The sequence below is a fragment of the Nesoenas mayeri genome, assembly GCF_963082525.1.
Source record: "Nesoenas mayeri genome assembly, chromosome: 1".
Lineage (NCBI taxonomy): Eukaryota > Metazoa > Chordata > Aves > Columbiformes > Columbidae > Nesoenas > Nesoenas mayeri.
This window is the reverse complement of record NC_137541.1, coordinates 199,749,972-199,771,859: the sequence shown is the minus strand read 5'-3', so window position 1 is coordinate 199,771,859 and position 21,888 is coordinate 199,749,972. Positions and strand designations below refer to the sequence as shown.

The following is a 21,888-nucleotide window of genomic DNA, read 5'->3' as shown; positions in this document are numbered from 1 at the left end:
AGATGCCTCTGAGTATCTGTCAGGCTACCTGCCCCTGTGCCTACAGGGTTCTTGGAACCAGACTTTTAATTGCTTTAGAAACAGCTTTGTCTTTTGAATTATCCAGCATATCATTGCAAGATATTTTTAATTTTCCTAACAGAGATTTGTCTTTGTCTCACTAGGCTAAGCTTTAATGAAGAAACGTCAACATTGCTAAAAACTGCACAAAGAGGGACTGAAGACCTTTGTGACCAATGATGTGGTTGTCATGGAAACTGTTTCTGTTTCTGTCACTCACTGGCTGTCTTTCAGGTAAATCAAAACAAAATGAAAAAAATACTCTGCTTTATTTATTTTTTTAACTGCAAACAGAAATAAAAGCATGACATCATCATGATCATAATTAAAACTATTTGGCTAAGTGGTGAAATCATGAAAATGTATTTGAATAGATTTACAAGTGCTGTCTATCTGCCTTTATTTTGTGCATAAAACTGAACAATATTTAAAAGAGAGGACAGATACATATTTCCTTTGAAGACAATGATGACTTTTTTATTTTAAAAAAAGAAAAAGAAAGGAAAATTTATTACCACAGGATTTCCTGAAGTCTAAGAGCTGCAGATTGTTTCACATTGGCTTTATGTTCTGGTTTTGGAATCCACTTATTAAGTTGTTTTGTTGTTGTTTTTTTTTTCTTAATTCTGTGTATGTGTTCTTGATCATTATGATTTTTGACCGTGTAGTATTTCTTTTACAGATTTTTCTTTTCACATTGTATTAGTTGTTGTTACCTTTGCAAGTAATAAAATGAGTCAATCAATAATCACTTAGGCTTCTCAAATGAGAATTTTCATAATTTGATAGTGTATTGTCTCTGATCTTTTTAGGCTGCCCTATTTTCTTAATGCTGCCCCTTATAATGCCTCTCAACATTTACAAAGCTACTCTTTTCTCAAATTCTTTCAAAACTTACTGTTGTTTTTTGTCATCTCAAGATGAAATCTAGTAAAAGTCAATTAAATAAAATATTTTAATAATACTGTGACATTGGAGACAAGAACTTAATAAAGGAAAGTGCCTGTGGATATCAGCATCCATGAATTGGATGCATGCATGAAACAGTCTAATCTAATCTGTTTTTTCTCCTGTAACTCCATTATTTTATATTATCTAAGTCTATTACTTTTGGGCAGGGATTTTTTTTTTTTTTTGTCTTGTATTGTCAGGCACATTACCAATCTTGGTAATACTTTTGTTGTGGTGATTCTAGTAGTAGTATCTTACAACCACCATCTATTAATGTAATTTATTTATTTTTTTTTTAAATTGAAGGTTATATTTTTTGTTTCAGTTTCTAAGAACTTCGATGCAAAATTCAGAAGCATTTCAGAAATTGAAATCTAGATTATTTTCTCAAGAATTATGTCTTAAACCTTGCAAAATTTAAGAGTTAAAAGTCAACATCTGGCAGAAGGCATTATACCGTGAAATTGTAGTACCTGAGCCTGCAGTTGGTTTCACACAGCTAAAATGTCCTCACTTTCAACTGCAGTTAAACAGAATACCTTTAAGTAGTAGAGTTTGCTCCTAAAGAACTCTCTAACTCTGTACAACACAATAACATGTTGCAAAATTTCTGAGACCCATTTGATATTCTAGCAATTTTGTATACTAAAATTTCATATACAAGAATGAACTTCAGCTGTTTATCATAGTCATTTTTTGGTATGTGTATTAAACCAGCATCTTGCAAAGACTTCAGAGCGTTAGCAGTGACTGATTCTAACATAGCATTGAAACACATAACCACTTTGAAATTTAAACTGAAAGCCAGTATTTACAGAAGTACTTTATTTAAAGAACGTAATACCCTGAAAACTCTTGCCAGTCACTTACCACCATGTTTAAAATTGACTATTCCTCTTATTTGTTAATTTGCTACTTATATCTGATGATTTCTAAAGAATTTGTCATATTATTTAATTTCGATTTTTGATTCTTTATGATTCTAAGGGTTTTTTCATATTACTCGAGTACATTGAAACTCCTGTAATAAAACATTTTTAACTGCAGTACTTGCTTTTGCATGCTGTTGAATATAATGTGCTATCACATATTTTTCTCATACACAAAGATAATTGTGTAATGATTTCATAAATAATAATTCATTAGAAAATGTAACGCTATAAGAGCTGAAATTAATCAAAGATAACAAAATTGGCTTCAAAGTTATTTTAATTAGATAATCTGTGTAACTGGTAATTTCCTCACTCCATACCTTTCAAATTTGATTACATCATTCTGCATTTGGAGCTGCGTCTGTCTTACAGCACTCACTATAACATGTTTACAACTGCAAATAGTTCCTGCAGCTGATGCAATTCAAGGTAGCCTGATAAGTTAAATGCCTGATTGTGCTGTTCTTAATGATGGAGCAATAGATACTGATGCTGCTTTGGTAAGATAAAGTCCATTCAATTCCTGTTGTTTTGGGCTGTATTAAAATTCAGTACTTATCCATTAAATCATCAGATTATTGGATTACTTTCAGAAGCAACCAGTATTTGGAAGAGTGTACCACATTATTGTATTGATTTTGAAGTGGTGAGGGAAATCATCCAAGAAGAGAACAAATGACCTCCCTAGTTTGTGTCAACTTTATTTTTATATTATTTTTATCTTGAAGCTGAACCTGTTATTCAGATTTTGCTTATCCATGAATGTATGCAAGTGTGCTTAAGTGATGTGTAAAAGTATGTTTAGGCAGAGAAAAATGTATTTTCTGAATACCAGACTGAGGAGTGAATTATGTCTCCTACTCAAGTTTAATTATCTACAGCTCACAGTTATACACTTACATTCTCACAAATTTTACATTTATGAAATACTGATAATGAAGAGATGCAAAGAAGGTCTCAAGACTGATAATATGCTGATTTTCTCTTATGGTATATTACTGCCCTTCAAGACAAGTTAGATTTGAAGAAGAATTAAGCTGTTGTTTTAGAACTAGGGTCTACCTCACTTGTGAACCAACAGTTGGGTTGTTGTTGTTGTTTTTTCCTATAAGGCTTTCCTGTAGGGAAAGACCTCAAGTGGTTAGTGAACAGGTCACTGAGAAGGAAATGTTAATCTGAAATTCAGATTTTTGTATCTGATTAAGTTACAGTAATACCTCAAGTGAGTTCAGAGGTGGTCAGCTTAAATTTAAATCAAGTTAGTCAGAATTAGTCTGTTGGTAATGTTTAACTTTCTTGATAACTTACAAATGCACATATAGTTACAAATTATATGTTCAGGACATTTTGACAGGTGTAATTGTGATTTTTTTCTGTGGAAAATCATAGAATGATACAGGGACCACACTGTCCTACATACAGTGGGACTGGGGGTATGTTCCTGGGGTTTTATTGTCCTGGTTCCCCATAATTACCTTGTGATCTGCTTTTATGTCAATAGTAAAGGCTATTTATTTTTGGTTCAGGCTAGTATTACCTAAGCAGAGAACCTTTATTGTCTAGAGTTGCTAAGGTTTTCCTGCACTGATTTCTCAGAGAGGCTGGACTTGAATATTGCTGAAGGGCATTGTTTTAAAACAGAACTCCCTAATCATGGAATGAGACAAACAGGTATGTCTCTTTGTGTTTCAGGAAGAGGATCAATATTTTTAAAACAGAACAAAATCACATCAGATTATCAGCTCATGGTTAATAGAAGAAGTAAGACTGTGGCTTTTATTTGCAGATTTAAGACACTTGACAAAAGCCTGCTTGAGAGTAGAGCTCCTGTCATTCTTTTTAATAATTATTGCTGCCTGTGATAAGATGTTTCAAAGTTTATGTTAAAGATTACAAAATAGAGTGAATGACTATTATAGAGTTCTGATTCTGTTTTAAACTAGCATATATCCCTTATGTCTTTCTGTTTCGCTGCCCATTTATCTACTTCTATGTTATTACCTCCTGCATGCTAATCAGGTCAAAAAGAGACTAATTTTCTCTGTAAGACTTCATAATTCATGGCATCAATAAAATTATGGGTATAACAATAGTAGCAAGCCTTTGCTTGCTCAGAGACAGAACCTCTGGGGCCCTATGGCCACTGCTCATAGCACCAAGTGGGTAAACACATGTCCTTAAGCCTCATCTCTATGTACCATTCATTTCTTTTCACATAAAACATTCTCATTACCAAGCAAAGACTCCCTAAATAGTGAATTTTACTCTGTATCTCTCAGTATGGTGCTCAAAATTAAAAACAGCATGACTTTTTCTAAACAGTTGTTTGCTGTTATTATATGAATGGAGACTTACGAAAAACGCTCTCAAGTTAGAGAACATATGTGGAACAAAAACAAGTGTCCTGTCTAGTTTTGACCTACAGCTGACAGTGATCTGAGGTGCTTCCTATCTCTTATTTTGTCCATCCCTCTCCATCTGTCTACTTGGAGGCTTTTAGGAATTGTCATCTGCACTTATCAGCTTCCAAAATGCATCTCAAACCTGCTCAACATGTGACTTTCAGAATTCCAGCAGCCACTGCCAGGATTAAAATTCATAGCCTAAGGTTCATAAACTCATTAACCAAACCATATAAAATATGCACACTGCTCTGAGTGCCAGGACTATTTCTCAGTTTTATTCCTCTGCCTTATAGAAGATGTCCTTCCTACATCAAAGCGGACAGTATGTGAAAGGTTGCTTCTCTGCCAAATGCATGGTGAACACATGAATTACCAGTGTTTATAATTGATAACATTTATTACCTACCTTACCTTCCACCCCTGGCCCTGCACTGATGACAATATAGCAAATGCCATGCAACTTTGTCAGCTTTGATAGCTGAGCATAAAAGACTGAGCTCTAGATAAGTACTGGTGCCTGGGGATGTTCATGTTCTCAGCCTTCCAAGTAAAATAGAAAAGTCAGAACAAACTTAATCTTTCTACTGCCCATCCTGAAATACTGTGTTTTTAGACACTGAGAAGAACAATTTGTTGCAGTGCTGAAGTCCAAGGTAGCCTGCTACCCACATTCTTACTCCTGGATTCAGTGCTTAATTGAATTGGGGAGGAAAGCACTTATCTGTTGGATGCTGCACTTTGTATAATTCTTAATTCAGAGAAGAACGGAAAGGTAAAAATTATTTACTGCTGTCAGAATCCTGAAGTGTGTTTAATGTTAATCAATGAAGAGTGTTAAAAACTGGACAAGTTCTGGTCATGGAAAGAGTCAGTCTGAGTAGGCACATAAGGAAATATTTTTATAAGAAACCTTTCTGCTCCTTTTCATAGATTTGTGTGTGTGTTTTCTATTTTCAAGAATATATGGAATAAACTATTCAGGTTTTTATACCTGGTTGGAGCTACAGAATAATATGCTTATATGTTGACGTGATCTTTCAACTTGCAGGATACCAAATGTTAGGCAATCACGAGATGTCTTGATTTTAGTATGGAAGTACTTGATGTGCTTGGCCTTTTCAGAGCTGAGACCATAGTAAATGTGAGCAATAACTAGAATCAGAACAAAAACATTGCCATGTATACAAGAATTAAACTAAGGATTGATATTTCATGAGATAACAGTAGGAGTGCCTCCATTAATATCATTACCGTACTAGAACCTATTTTGATTAACTACCTCACTATATATTCTCAGTTTAGTACACTTATGTTTATTCATTAAAAAGATCCTACCTCCCAACAAGCTCTTAGCAGTCATACAAACAACTGTCCAGCAAACTGGTACTTAGATTATCACCAGTTTGGAACTGGGATTACAGATCTTCTTTCTCCAGAAAAATTTTGTGGTGCCCACTGAAAAATAGACTCCAGTCATTCTACTGTTACCACCAACCTGAAGAAACCTTAACGTGCACATATACGCTCATTTTTCTGTTTCCTCTTATTTGACGGATAAGCCTTAATGAGTCAAACTGTTTAGAATCAGTGTATTGCAATCTGATGCTTTTGAAATATTTTCTATTTCATTAGATATGATAGTATATCACATCTTTTTAACTGATAGTATTATACAAAAATATAATGAAGCAATATTTTTATGTTCAGATAATGATTTTACCTTTCTGTCTGACAGTTTACGCAGATATATCTATTGTTTTCAGATTACACAATAGGATAATTGCTCTAGGACTTCATGTTTTTGGAGTGACATTGGAGGTGACATACTGTTGGGATTCAGTCCTGATGTTGTACTCCTGGCATCTCATCTTGACCTGGAGTCAGCACTAACAGTTCATAGTGGTTTAGATTAAAGTGTTTGTTCATCCTTTTCTGTCCTTGTGGTTAAAATATTAAAGACTAAATCTCTTTTCACTGTTGGATGCCCAACATCTATAGCACTCATATAATCTAGCTTTTATATCAGAGTACAATAAAGAATGAGTCATTCTGTTTGGCTTGTTTACTTTTGTAGGTTAATAGAAAGATAATGGGCTAGTGGGAAAATAATGGTAAAAAAAGCTATAAAAGCATCTTTTTAAAGTGTTACTAGTGGGGAGAAGTCTGCTGTTAAGAAGCTGTCACAAAGACTCAGACAAACCAGCAACTATGCAGGCCCAGATTTATCTCTTTTAACCTGAATGTTTAAACTGAAATGCCTAAGTTAATGACTAATTGCTCTCCTTCCCCATATAGTCTATGGACAGAGACAGCCACTTGTGGCTAAACCCACCTGAATCTGAATTACTTTCTGGAATTCTGAACTCAAACATAATCATTTCTAGTAGGGTATACACTATACTTAAAAAACTTTCCCTAAATAGCAATGAAAGTCTGAGGAGAAACAGAGAGAGTGTTGGGTCAGTGAGAAGTGCCCAGACTGTGAGTAGACTGTAAATGCTACTTCATAAGGTCATCTCTTCATCCTGGCTGTAGGATAGTTCAGCATAGTCAGCCACATGTTAGGGAAAATGCTTCTGCCATGGCGTATCAGGAAAAGATCCCTGACCCCCAAGCAGCTTCCTGACTTTGAGTGTCTTCAGGAATAACAGTAAGTGGTGAATTGCATTATGTGCTCCTGAGCATATTCAGAAACTTTATCCTTACATCCAGCACCTCCATCTAAGTACCATATGTGGACAAGGCAATACATCTCTCTCCTGTCACTAAAAATGGCTCAGCCAATTAATATTTGATAGAGCACTTTGGTTACTAGTAGAGTCAACCTGTTCCATTTGATAAATGTTGCTTTTTTCACCCCAAAGTAACGTTAAAATTTGTAGCAACTGTAAACAAAGTCACCGAGTTTGTGTGGAGACTAACTCAGAGTAATCACTACAACAAACTGCCAAACCTGTCTCTCGGCTACTGTGGAAAATGCTTATCTTCAGCCAAAGGTTCAGCTGAAGAGGACTATGGAGGACAACCTTTCAGCTCTGCACAGCACAGTAAGAGGTGGTAGCTGCCAGCTAAAGGCAGCACTCTGGACCCACTGATTTAATTCATAAAGCCTGTTTCTTGCTGCCTGCCAGCAAGATGTTCAAACTAGTTCTTAGTACTTTCCCCAGATATTGCATGTCTTACTTTTCTAACTACTGCAGTGGATCACATTTCACTGGAAGTCCTCATCCCCAGGAACCTCTGCTGCTTTCATCCATATGACTGGGAATTCAGAAGCTGTGAAACACATTGTAACAGTTATAAGGTTTGTATAGGAATAGTTGTAATAGGGTTGATAGCAAAAGTAATCTGTTCTATGAAATGACCATCATTTTCCCAAAATGTGCTTCTAGATTACTTCTCATGATCAGAAGTAATGAAAACAATAAAACTGTATCTTAACAAGCAACAAGCCTGTTTTCCCTTTCTTCTAGTGCCAGACATGTACAAGGAATAGTTAGCCCATAATGCAGAATAATTTCCAGTTTCAATTCAGCACTAACAGTATAACAAATACATAATAAAATATGTCATTAACTTCATTTCAAGAAGTCATTAGAGGCTAGAATAATGTTTCTTAAGCATTGTCTTGGCCTTTTCTAATAGGAATGCAATAAAGTGGCAGTGAAACCTTTTAAATTATGACAACTTCAGCTTTGAAATTAGATACAGTTTTCTAGTAATGAGGTTAAAACAATATTGGAACAGCTCTACTAGGAGAGTTGGCAGATATGACAATGCTTCAAGCTGGAATGCAAAATTAAATATCTTTAAAAATGAAATGTTTTATCAAGTTTCTAATAGAAATTCTATGGAGGATGTGAGTGAAAGTGTGTGTGCCTGTGTTGGAACAGAATAATACCAGGTTGCTTTCTAGATAATTTTAGATTGCATTAATCCATTAATCCCTATGTTTCTTTTTTTCTTTTTTCTGTCTATTGCTCTCTTCCATGGGGCTGGTCAGAAGTTTTTCAATATGATATAAAATTATCAGGCTAGATGTGTTCATGAATCTTCCTGGCTTTACTGTCATAGAATAAGATGAGCAAGATGGAAGAACAACCATGTTGGTTCATGTCCAGCTTCTGTTGCAAGTACGAGTACCTAATGTTTTTAACCTCAAGAAATCCAAGCTCAAACCTCCTCATAGAATCTAGTTTACAGGTTGCCTCCTACCTATAGAAATACAAAATAGCAGTATGAATAAACTTCCTTCTAACTGCTGATAATTTTTGCCATGAATGGCTGAGAAAAATACTACAGTATATGTCAAGATCTTAGAAAGAAAGATTTGTTATAGCAACTAGTGTCACAAAAACTATATGGGAGAAATTGAATTGCTCCCATGGACTAAATAAATTTAGATAATAGATGATGGAAGTATTCGTATAACTTTGGGGGAAAAAAAATCAGAATGTGTATAAAACACCTTCAGAAACGATCCAAGGAGCTAAACTCATTGCTGTGCTGGAATGAAAAGTCATGTACTTATTAAGGTTATAAACTTTCTGCAATAACATGATTCTCCTCCCACAGCTTAATTCCATAGCTTCTCTATATGCAATAATTGCCTGTGTTAGAGGTACTGATGAGATAACCTGTCTCCTTGCAAATATTCTTCTCTGCTCCCTAGGTGTTAACTATCTTTTCCTTTCAGACTTGCCCATCTGAGTAGTGACAGTAGTTTAAACTCAGAGCAATCTTACCCATTATGAAGCTAATGTTTGTTGCCTGTATCGTACCTGAAGAACTCTTCATGTGCTAAAAAAATGGTGTAGTTTTGTTTCTCTATTTGTTTATCAACTGATCATGCTTTGATCAAATGGTTTTACTACCATTTGAAAACACTGCTCCTTTTTGGAGCCACAGTGAAAAAATAGGTATGAACCCCTGTGCTGAGAACTTGATTTATATTTGCAAAAATTAATAAATTACGATCTGTCAGTTTCTCCATATTGGAGGCAAGCTGCCCGATGTGGAGAGGTCCCATATCTTACCAAATAATGAATAAATACACTTTATATGTATGTGAGCACATGAACATAGGTAGTTGTGAGTGAACGTCTTGCTGTTCCAAACTTAAAAATGCACTTGTCAACTCTATAGCTCTCTTTGTTTAAATTGATGCTGGCAGTTTAGTGAGGGCAACTTCTTAACCGTAGTGTAACTAAATCTCTATCCTAAACTGAATGAAAATATAAAGTGTGAAAAATAAATATCTCTTCTGTCAAAAAGTATGAAAAGTGCATATATTGTTTAGTGCTAAGACTGTAGGAGGCAGAGTTTATTGAGCTGCCTACAGCAGGGTGACTGGTAACTGCTTTGCTCATTGCTTTGATAGGTATGTTTTTCCCTATTAAGTGCAGTAGTGTAAGAATGCTGATAATACTGAACTGTGATTTTTGTCTTTTATTCAGCATGGGTAGCTGTGTAATGTACTGAGGACACTTTCAGTAGTGCTTTTCATTTACTCCATTGGATTTATTAACCTTAATGTTGGGTATTCAATAGAAAAGTTTCATCTAGTATTTTGTGAAATACTCCAGCAGAGTTTATTTTGGTTGGGATTATTGTGTGGTTCTGTGTTGGGGAAATTAGGGGGTTGTGTAGTTGTTTGGGGTTGTTTGGTTGGTTGGTTGGTTGGTTTGGTTTGGTTTGGTTTTAAATATCTTAGCACCATTACAACTAATGCAGCTCATGAACTCAGTGGTTAAACTGTTCGTGTGCCGTTGATGTCCACTGGGGTGTGAGCCCTGTGGTGAGTGCGCCATGGCCTATGCTTCTAGTGTTTGCTCTTAATACAGTGTGCAACTGTGAAAAGGAGTGTTTTAGTCACGGCACTATAGGTAGTGCCAATTTAGCTCAGTACAAAGCTGTAGGTGGTTTGCTATGGCTCACCACACAGCCATTAACAGTATCATCTTTGTTCAGCACAGAATTGCAAGTGATAGTATTTAAACTCCCTATAACACTGTGAATGATAGTGTTCTCATCTTGTCTGGGGACAAATGTGAAGACAGGCATTTTGACCGAGCCTGTGATTTAAGCAAGTCAAGTAAGGAAATAATATAGTCTCATCATCTGGAAGAGGATGTGGCATTGCTGAAATTTAGCATTGATTTTTAAAGTGATTAAAAAAGAGCAATGGATCACAGAGTCAGCGGATTTCAGAAGAAAAAGATGGGTATATTCATAAATATCTCCTGACATGAGCAGTGTAACTTAGCAATACTGAATCTCTCTCTGGAGATGCAGCTTTTCTCTAAGCCCTCTGGAAACTCCTCTGAAGTGGAGTGCTTGAACTAGATGACTAAAGCAAGCGGTGCAAATATTCTTGTTCACTTGCCATTGAAGCAGTAATCTGCTCAAAGAGTTAAAAGTGGAAAACCTCTCGCAAAGGATTTTAGAATGCAAAATATACAACAATAAAAAGTATAATGAAAATGTGCTGAAATGGTAGAGTATGGAAATTAATACCTTTTGCCTCATAGCTCATTTGTGCTAAGATATTATAAAATGAGGTTTGTAACAAGCTGTTCTAAATCTACTTATGGCACAGATGGGCAGAAGGGGAGAAGTGAAATGATCACATCGCAGGTATATAAACCCACCCTGGTGGTGTGTAACTGTGCTCTGATTTGGTGACCTTACTCACCTGGGACTACAGGAAACATTAGATTTCTGTAGAGTTTCCATCTGTGCCTTTAGTTTGCTTTCTATAATATAGTAGAGTAATTAAATTTTCTCTAATAATTATTGTTCATAGTAGCATATTTTGCTGTCTGGAGTATTTCTTCTTCACTGAATACTTGTTGTTTCATGATCATTTGAGACAGAATTTGTGTTTTCCATTTGCTAGGCAGTTCTTAACATTTCTTAAGAGCTAACTTGCTGTGTTAGATTTATCGCTTTAATACACTTAACACTCAGAGGTTAAATAAACGATGGTTAAGTCCATGAGTCTGATAGTTAAGCTGAACTGAGGATAGTAGAAACCATCATTTTAATGATGATTCATCAAGTTCCTTCCATTAAGTGAAAGCTTGGAAAACTCAAAACCCAACCAACCAAACAAATGAAAACCAAACAAACAACAAAAAAACTGATACTAAAAAGGAAAATGGGAATAGAGAATAATTCTGATTATTTTACACAATGTGGAAGATACTTTTTAAATAACAGTGCTGTTATTAAAAAATATGGAAAAATACATAAATGCTGCAGAATTTTAAATTATTGGTTTCACTCTAATTTGTGACTTGCAGAAACACCACAGAAACCACTATGGATGGAATACAATAACATCTATATGTAGTGCAATCTGGCAGTATAGTGGACTTGCAAGACTACATTTTCTTAGCAGTATTTTTAAGGTTTGTGGAGTTTTGCTATATCTGTCACAACTTCAGGTCTCCTGACAGTGAAATAAATCCACATATGTTAACACAGGATATAATAATTGGAAATAATAATATCATTTTTTACTCCTTTCAGTTATTACAAGTGCTTGGATTTTTAAAATATCATTTATAGCAATAAAGGAGGATAAATTACTTCATAAATGTTCATTCAGTTCAATAGCCTTTCCAAGTAACCCACAAGATCTTTTTTCTTGTAGATTTCTCCTGGTCAGCTGTTTTTGTATTTGCTGCCAACATTTTAAAATACCTAAGAGAACAGCTTTTTTATAACAGGCTAAATACTTTAACAATGATTAGATGAAGTATTTTCTGACTTAAGAAAAATATGATTAAAAATATTTCTAATTATTAGCAATACTTTAAAAATGAAATTATTGAGATCCAATAAAATAGTTTCCACTTTGATAAAGTATGTTTTGTCTTAAATTACAGAGTTCTATAATGAAATTTTCTTAATTATACTTATTTTTACATTGCTCATGTCAGTGAAAAAAGTTCATTTAAAAATACTAATTAATCCTCCAACTAGAGAGAAAGCATATCTTTCTACAAAGGCTTCTAATTTCCAACCTGAGCCTTCCTGGAACATTTTTATTATATCTGTTCTTGTGAAATGTTAAATAAATTTCTCCTTTCCCTCTTTTTCTAACAGACATCCATCAGTTTTCTTTCTGCAAAAGCCGGTTAGAGGAAGCCCCATATAACTGTGTAGGCAGTACTGTAGGTATTCTAAAAATCTCTTAATTCCTACAATATTTGGAGATGTAAACTAGATGTATTATTAATCTGTGTAAAATATATAAAGAAGTAAATAATTTATCAGATTAGCTCAAGGGAGATAAGTCTTACTAAAGACAGAATTAATCACAGTGTTTGTGGTATTTTCTTGATGTTTAAGAAATTAGAAACTGTAAAATAAAAAAGCTAGTTCTAGTCCCAGCATGCTATTAATGAAGATTTTGTGGCATAAAAGGATTAAATATAGATCTATGTCCTGTTTCTAAATCCACAAAGAATTTTACTGTATCTGCAAAGAAATTCATCAGAACTGTTTTCCAGGGCTCTGATCACAATATTCTCATAATTCATTTTGAAGTAAATTTGTCTAGCACTTGGCTTAATGTATCTAAAAGTAGCCAACAACAATAAAAAAGCTAAAAAAGGGGCCTTGAAACTTGTCTTTACTCTGGTTATGGAAACCATATCTGCAGTAAGTCACGTTGTCTGCCCAGTCCACCACAATGCTGTGGAAGGATTGGCATGTCTTTGAAAGTTTTCATTCCAGGAGCCAGTTGGGTTTGCATTGCTGGGACAGAGTTGTACTTATCTTTAAAAAGTTATTGCAGTTGTATTTATCTTTAAAAAGTCATTGCAGTTGAACCTAGAACACTTATTTTGTTCCTTGCAGAGACTTTTTTGTTAGTGTGGAAGTTGTTCTTGTTTCAGGTGAGACATGACCACAGCTGGCAGTGATATTAGTAACAGTTTTCCTCCATCCTATATTTATATTGGAAATCGCTAAATAGCTAACTTTGCTTTTAGCTTTTATTATGAATTCCAAGAATCACACACTTAGAGATTATTAATACTCAAGGCCATATGCTAGCTAAGATAAACAAGCCCCTGTGTTCTTGATGTTATAATATAGCAAGATTGTAAATCAAATTTTAGATTAACAACATATTATTATGCCAGCAGGCAAGGATTTCTGTTAATTAGTTCACAATTAGTCCCTCTTATTTCTAATCTCAGAGTATTAGATATTGATGGAATTAATAGATTAGTAGCTTCATCTTAATGGTGTCAAACAGGCCAAAATGCAAATAGGGATAGGTTTTAATGGGATTTATTGATTTATGTGCATATGCTACTTAATCAGTTTTGTGCTTGACCTACACAATTGCTTTATATTTTAGTTTATAAACAAAATGCAGGGACCTCCTTGTTATATCAGGAAATAATTTGTTTTTAAAAAAATTCTCCATCATGCAACTTTCAGGATTTGCCAGTAGAGCTGTTTCTGTGTGTCCCTCACATCCTACATCTCATTCTCCTAGCAGCAAGTCTATATTGCCTTTGTTCTTACTTCAAACTGAATTTAGAATCAATAAATGTTAGGGACTATGTTGATATATTATGTACTGAGAAGAATCAGAAAATTAGACATTGTGCTGCTTAGAGATGTTGGTATAACCTATTTCAAGATACTTCCATGTGCTTCTTAAAAAACATTTAAACGTTGCAGATTAATAAATGTAAGATCAAATAATCAGAAATGGTTTTATCTGGAATTTTAAAACAAGCTAAAGATTTTTGACCTGTAGCACCTTCAACTGCAAAAAGTGTTAGTCAAATCAACAGTTCTAATCTCTGTATTCTCTCAACCAGGCCCAAAGAGCATCCCTGTAATACACAAGTGGTGCCAGCCAGTGATACCTTCCTCTTAAATGATGTAGAAGCAAGAACATCCTTGTACCAGAATGTAGTACCAACTGTTCTTTGATCTTCATTTTGCAGGAATTTGAATTTCAGATACAAATCTTGGTCTTCAAAATGAAATAAAATAATAACAACAAGAAGAAAAATAATTTTTAATTTGTTAAATAGGTATTGGTCCTTCACTGGAGTCTGCAAGAGACCTTGGACAAGCCTAATAGCCTTGTGAAAATCACTCAGTCTCTTTCCATTGGTGATAGAGTGAGTCAAGACTCATAAGTCAAGCATGTCAGTTACACAGTGTTCTTCTTTGCAAGATTAAATCAAATCCATCTGTCTTATTCAAACGCATTAGTGCAGATTTCTGTAAGATCATTCATCCTCATAATACATTTGTGCCCAATCACTGACTTGGCAGTTCTAGGTTAATGGTTGGACTTGATGATCTTAAAGGTCTTTTCCAACCTAAACGATTCTATGAATCTAATTTCTGTTGACTTTTCCTGAGCTTTTTAAAACTCTGACTGACTTACTTTCACTCCCCCCACTAGCAAGAGAAATTCAAAAACCAAATCTAATAGCAGTACATTGTGTCAATTTCATTGGATCATATATTCCAAACAGTTAAAATGAAATCTACAACACACTGCTGTCTTAAAAGTAAAGTAGTTTGCACTGGATTTTCTTTAATGAAATTAAAGCCATAGAGTATGGCTGGAGAGCAAGTCCTTTGGTGCTTGCCTGAATTCATAGTAGATACAAAGTAAAAATCCAAATAGATCATGTGGAAATGTAGATTTTTCAAAACACTAAGGAAAGATTTATACTAGTATATTCTCAGTTAATCATCATACTACAAAAATCTAATTATCCCATCTGTGGAAATACAGAGATATCATTTCTAAAAGATGTTTCGTAGGTAACTTGTAAAACTGTATCTCTGCTATGTCTAACTGCAGACTACCAAACAAAATCAATTTACCTTCCAAAAAGAAACCATATTCAGAAATAATTCAGGGGCTGGTAGGATTTGTTTTTATTTGCTTTCTAATTAAGATGAAGAACAATTAGGTTTTTGAGATTTAATGTTTAAAAGCATGATTTTTTCTGAAAAGGATGCTGATCTGCTAAAATATTAGTTGCTTCATAAAAGTGGTACACGTATATTTGCTTTGCATATACGTATATTTTCTTTGCATATCATCCTTCTATTTAAGAGTTTTGGAAATTAGTGGGCCTATTTTTACTACCTATACTAGGCATCCAATTCAGACACATTAAATTAGGAGTCTGTTCTTTGTGCAGTGTCAACAAAGACAAAAATTATGCTACTGAGAGACTGTTTTAGGATCCAGGCTGGAAGTCTAATTGGTGCCTATTTTGATCAATTGATTGTTTCCAAGCTGACTAATCTACAAGGTAACCATAATCTGATCTCATATATAGGGTAGTAAATTTCCTATATTCCAAAGATTCCCTTATTGTGAAAATAGCCTTTCCAAAAAAAAGAGTCTTGGTAAGTTTAAGGGTTACGTGCATTCTTAAACTCATTTTTTTAATTATCCATACCTAGTAGGTAGAACTAGCAACTGTCAAGCTGGCTGTAAGTATTTCTTGCTTTGACTTCAGTTTAAATTAATTCATAGAGGATGGTCTGTTCTCTGATTACATTATTTCATTTAGTGTGTGGACATTTGTGTGTTTCCTGGCCCCAAACCCTTATTAATATTTCTTATTAGTGTTCTTACAGTACAGCGTAGTTCTTACAGTGCGTAATCTTTTACATACCTCTCCTTTTCATGGGTGTCTTAGTCTTGTTCTAAATAAAATTAGACATTCAGAACCAGTTACTCGAAATCAAACAATTCTTAATTGTGAAATACAAACTTTCTCATGTGGTGGAACTGTTAAAACCCCAAGAGCACTTTTCTAGGTTTTCTCATCTATTCCAATAAAAGAGTTTCATAATACTTCTGTTAGAACAACTTTTTGTACCTGCAGCTGCCTGGAAATGCATATTTAGTGCATTGATATTTCTATTTTATTTCATTTTCAAGGTTTAGATAAATAATATTCTCCTCAACTGACATTTATTTTCCAGACAAAACAAGGAGAATATTCAGCATATCTCTGCCAGGCAGAATTTAAATAATGGTTAACAAGAGTACAGTTAGAATTACCATGTTGGATAGACACCCGCTTAAAATTATTTCTCCATTTCTCTTGATACTTTTTCAGATATTGTAACCACATTTCCTTGTTCAAGAATAATGACAGCATTTTCAGCATTTCAGGCGATAAGGCAATAACATCATCACAAATTTCTGCATACCAAAGTTTCACGGGACTAATTGGATAGATGAAGCATGTGATTTACTTTTCTTTAATAAACCAGCAAATTAAATAATCTACCAGTGTATTATAAGAGACTGCCACTCCCACTGTTACTTCACAGTTATTGAGAATATTTAGGGAAAGCGGAGGCATGGGATGTTAGTGGATGTATAGTTTCCAACTGGTGTTTCACCTTGTTTCCCAGGTTTATTTCTTCTTGTCATTCCATTAATTTTTGCATTCCTTTTCGCATCATCTATGTAAGTGTGAATTCTCACAGTAAGCAGCATAACTGTGTGGCAAACTGAGCAAAAACTGATAAATTAGTTGTATTTGCAGGAGTGGAGTCCTTCAATCAGATTTTAGGAATTAACTGAAGAGTTTAAAAGGAAAAACATAGTTGTCTTTGACCCCTGTATTGTCAAAAAAAAAAAACCAACAAAAAAAAAGTTCTTCAACTCAAATTAAGATACCAACATTATCCTGTGGTGATCTGTCTCTCTTTGCCCACTGCCAAGGGAGTGTGTGGTATTTAGTCATTTAAATAAGAAATGTGAATTAGAAAAATAAAGTGAAATGGCCGTATTCCAGGCTTTAGCCTATAGAGCCAGTACTTCTAATGCAGGAGCAACTAATAGCAGGTGAAGAAGCATTGGATCCAGATTGGGTTTATTACTGATAGGATTTTTTTATATGACTATAATCTTAGAAGTCTAATTCCTCTAACAGAATTCCCCCAAATCAGAATCTGAATGCCTTCTTCATCTCAGTCTTTACTAGTAAGACTATCCTTCAGAAATTCAAGGCCCAGAGATGACATTTAAACAATCATGGTGATTGGGAGAGGTGTCTTGGGTCTAGAGGAAAGCAAATATCACTCTTATCTTCAAAAAGCACAAGAAACACCCAGGGAACTGCAGGCCTGTCAGTCCCAGCCTGATTCCTGAGCAGGGATTAAACAACTTATTCTGAAACTATTTCCAGGCACATGAAGGACATGAGGGTGTTTGGGAGTAGTAAGCATGGATTCACCGAGGGGAAGGCATGGTTGAACAACCTGACAGCCTTCAATGATGAAATATTAGCAACCTTCTACTGGCTTGGTAAACGAGGAGGAAACAGTGGATATTGTTTACCTTGACTTCAGTGAGGCTGTCTATACCATCCCTGTAAGTTTCTCATAGCCAAACTGTTGATGGAGGAACAGACAGTGAGATGGATTGAAAACTGGCAGAATGGCCAGGCTCAGAGGGTGGTAATCAGCAACACAATATCTAGTTGGAGGTCAGTAACTACTGATGTACCCCAGGGGTCAAGACTGGGTTCAGACCTGTTTTACATCTTTACTAATGGTTTGGGGAATGGGATAGAGTGTACCTTTAGCAAGTTTGTTGATGACACAAAACCAGGAGGAGTGGCTTGAGAGGGTCATCCTGCCATCTAGAGGGTCCTTAGCAGTCTGGAGAGATGCTTTGATAGGAGCCTCATGAAGTTCAACAAAGATAAATGCAAAGACCTACAGCTAGGGAGGAACAATGCCAGGTACCAACAGCTGCTGGGGGCCACCCACCTGGAAACCAGTTTATCAGAAAAGGACACTGAAATCCTGGTAGACACCAGGTTGAACATGAACCAGCAATGGAACCTTGCCAGTGATAACCTGAACTGCACTAGGCAGGCAAAGTGTTCCCAGCAGATTGAGGGAGATGATCCCTTCCCTTCCCTCTACTCAACATTGGTGAGGCAACACTTGCAATGCTGTTTCCAGTTTTCGGTTCCCAGTGCAAGAGAGACATGGACAAACTGAAGGGACTCCAACAAAGGGCCATGAAGCAGAGTATCTCTGCCATGAAGAAAAGCTGAGAGAGCTGGGACTGTTCAGCCTGGAGAAGAGAAGGTTCAGGGGGAATCCAATCAATGCCTATATATACCTGAAGAGAGGGTGCAAGGAGGACAGAGCCAGGTTTTCTTCAATGGTGCCCAGTGGGTATGAACTGAAACACAGGAGGTTCCCTTTGAACATCGGATAATACATTTTTGCTATGAGGGTTACCAAGCACTGGCAGAGGTTGCCAGGGAGGTCGTGGAGTCTTTGTCCTTGGAGATAGTCAAAAGCTCTCTGGACATGGTCCTGGGCAGTATAGGGGTTGAACCAGACGACCTCTGGAGGTCCCTGCCAACCTCAACCATTCTGTGAATTAATTAGTACTGGAGAGGATTAAAACAATTAAAGAATTTTAAAAAAACGAAACAAAACAAACAAAAAAACCCACAATGTAGGCACTAGTGGGTGTGCCAAGAAGCAGTGATTACATGCCAAAGTTGTTTTTCTTAACAGAAGAATGTATGCAATAGACCTCTTTTTCTATGATTTAATTTTCCTTCTGCCTCATGTCTTTTTCTTCTGTGGATATTAATTTATTTCTCTGGGCCTCTCAGAGAAGTCAGCAGATTTTGGACACTAAGTTTGCTAGTTAGAGAGCAATTACTTCTGCCGAGCAAAGGGAGAAAGCTTTTGTTCTTTTTCTTAGTTGACCCTTACATATGTGATATATTAGGTGTAGCAACTTTTTACCATTTTCTTCTCTCTTTCTCACTCTTTCTCTCCTGTCTTGTTTTTTTCATTAATTTTCTTACCATGTCACTATTAGAAAAAACATGCTTCCTAATACTGCTGTGTTAGCCATCGCATTAGTCTACGCATTTGATTTGTTTGCTTCAATGTTTGTAAAATATCTTGTACTGACTGTAAAGTAGAATACTAAAAAGCTTAGTAATTCTACTGACTAAGGTTTGTAGTTATGCATTTTCTAATGTATGCAGTGGTTATTTTCCCCTGTCTTGCTTTTGGGTCTCTAGTTGCTCAGTTTGAGTAAGTAGAAAGAAACCTTGTATGAATTTAGCAGTACTATTATTGAGAGTGCATTAGCTGAGGTTTGCAACAGTTTGCTTTTGTGAAACAAAAATTCCTCGGAGATTTTTTGGCACTAAATACAACAGCAAAAATATCACCAGCAGCATGTTCTTTATATTCCCAGTGGAACCCAGAGGAACCCTGGCTGCTTTCCTTCCTCATTTACATTTATTTTCTACTTGTTCAGCAGAGTTCAGAAAGAAGAGAATAATTCAATTTACACAAATACCTACATTGTTCTTAGACTTTTTCAGAAGAGATTATAAAAATGCATGTTGATGTTTTGGACCTTTTTTAGCCAGAGGAACAGGAAGGCAAATAAATTCAGTATCTATAGATTACTGATATTAATCACAGAGTACAACTGTTTATAATTTAGCAAATTTTTTCTGCAGCTTATTTTATAAGGAAAGAAGTACATTTCATTTTCCCATGTGTCTTTTATGTATACTTTTCATTAATTATTTTTAGCTAGAATTTGTTTCTGTGTCTGTATGTGTATTTGAGTGCATATGATTTAGTTTGCTTTTCTTGGGAGCTTTGTGGTATATTTTGTGTATGTTTTCTAATTTTAGTAAGTTTCAAATGAATCTCCATATTTCACAGATATGCAAGTATTTCAAATACATGAAAATAAGACTTGAGCTCTTGAGTGTTCTTTTCTCTTAGTGTGTACTAAAAACTACATAAAGCACTATCATAACTGTTACATCAGTGATGATTAATGATAAATACTGAAAGTCTTCCCATATTTTGACACAGTAGCAGAAGACCATGTGAAATTTTACCTTACAGATCCTGGCATTTGGGTCTGTTGCCTCACTTTGTATCACTCTGCATCTTTGATAAGTCTGGCTTCATCTTCTCTGATGAGATGGTTGTGGGTATGGTAAGGTTTCTTTTTCAGCTTCTCTTCTCCAAGCTGAGCAGTGCCAGCTCTCTCGGCCTCTCCTCATCAAAGAGCTACTCAAAGCCCTTAATCACCTCTGTGGTTTTTCTCTGAAGTCACTTCTCTCTGTCCTTGTCTCTCGTGTACTGGGGAGACCAGAACTGGACACAGTCTTCCGGGTGCGTCTCACTAGAGCTGAGGAGACTGGAAGGATCTCCTCCCTTGACCTGCTGGCAATTTTCTGCCTAACGCAGCCCAGTATACCATTGGCCTTCTTTGCCATGAGGGCACATTGCTGGTTCATGGTCAACTCATCACCCACCAGGACTTCAGGGTCCTTTTCTGCCAAGTTACTTTCTGGCCAGTTGACTGCAGCCTGTCCTGGTGCCCGTCATAATTCCATACCAGATACAAGACTACATGACAGCTAATTTAGAAGCCTCTGTGTGCCACATACAGATGTGCAAACACATACAGATAGATCTCATCTCCCTTGCACAAATAGATTCAAGTTTGTTTGCAGTCTGTAAACGATGTTGCTTTGTGAGCGCTGTATAATGTTTTAATTAGAAATCCTGCAACAGCAGGGAGAGATTTAGAGGGTCAGACAGATATTCTTGCATTTACTTCTCTGAAAGTCATGTGAGATTATTGTCTTAAACTAGTTTAAATATGTGTTTTAGGTTTTCGGGTCATTTTGATGTTGTATGGACATACTTAAGAAAAATGAAGCTTCTGATTTACTTTCTTCAAACAATGCGCATAACAGTCTATATCACTGATTTCTCCTCATTCTATTTTTATACTGATCACTATTTTTCCTGTACTTCAAACTGTTTTCCTGTTCTGATGCTTTGGCTCCTATTTCAACATGCTGCTGCTAAGTGTTTCTGTCAAGTCCATCAATTCCAGTTTGCCAAAGGGGCATTGTTGTATTATTGATTTCTCTAAAACAGCACCTTTCTATTCCCCTAAAATCATGATGTTTGTTCATCAAACTTCACCCTGAATTTGTGCTAAGATTAGCCAGCACATGTAAGGGATGCCCTTCTATATCTGAAGTTTGCATGCCTCTTAACAGAGATCTTTTCAGCTCTGCTTTTTTTTAGTGCCAAGTACACTGCCATGATCTGAAAAGAATTAGGACAGCACAAATATATGCTCATCTGTAGCTCTTTTATAAACCAAGGCTTGCTGATCATAGAAGTTTCTCATGATTTGTGACCAATGTTCAAGCATTGTTTATTTAAAAGCAGTCAAAAAGTCTCCAGCTTTAAGTTAGTCACAGAGCAATACTTGTTCACACAAGATCACCATGCACTTTGGTATAAAGTGGACACTTAGCAGCTGCTCAAACCTAAAATATTAGTAGTTCTGCAATGTATCAGCAGACGCATAGATATAGATATAGATGATATTGATATAGATATAGATAGATGTATAAACACATTTCAGCCCTCATCTGCTATGTGTAGGTGTAAATACATTAAGTTGTCTCAATATATAA

General features: G+C 35.6%; 1 protein-coding gene across 2 annotated transcripts in view; it reads left to right on the top strand.

Annotated features, from left to right (window-relative positions):
- Positions 1-236: 236 nt before the first annotated feature.
- CNTN5 (contactin 5) overlaps positions 237-21,888 on the top strand; it is a gene marked incomplete at both ends in the record, with an annotated part of 369,931 nt that continues 348,279 nt past the window's right edge. For both annotated transcript variants that reach the window (XM_080353816.1, XM_080353815.1), the window contains one exon: positions 237-294. In XM_080353816.1, the coding sequence (XP_080209942.1) occupies positions 237-294 (58 nt within the window). The remainder of the gene's footprint in view (positions 295-21,888) is intronic.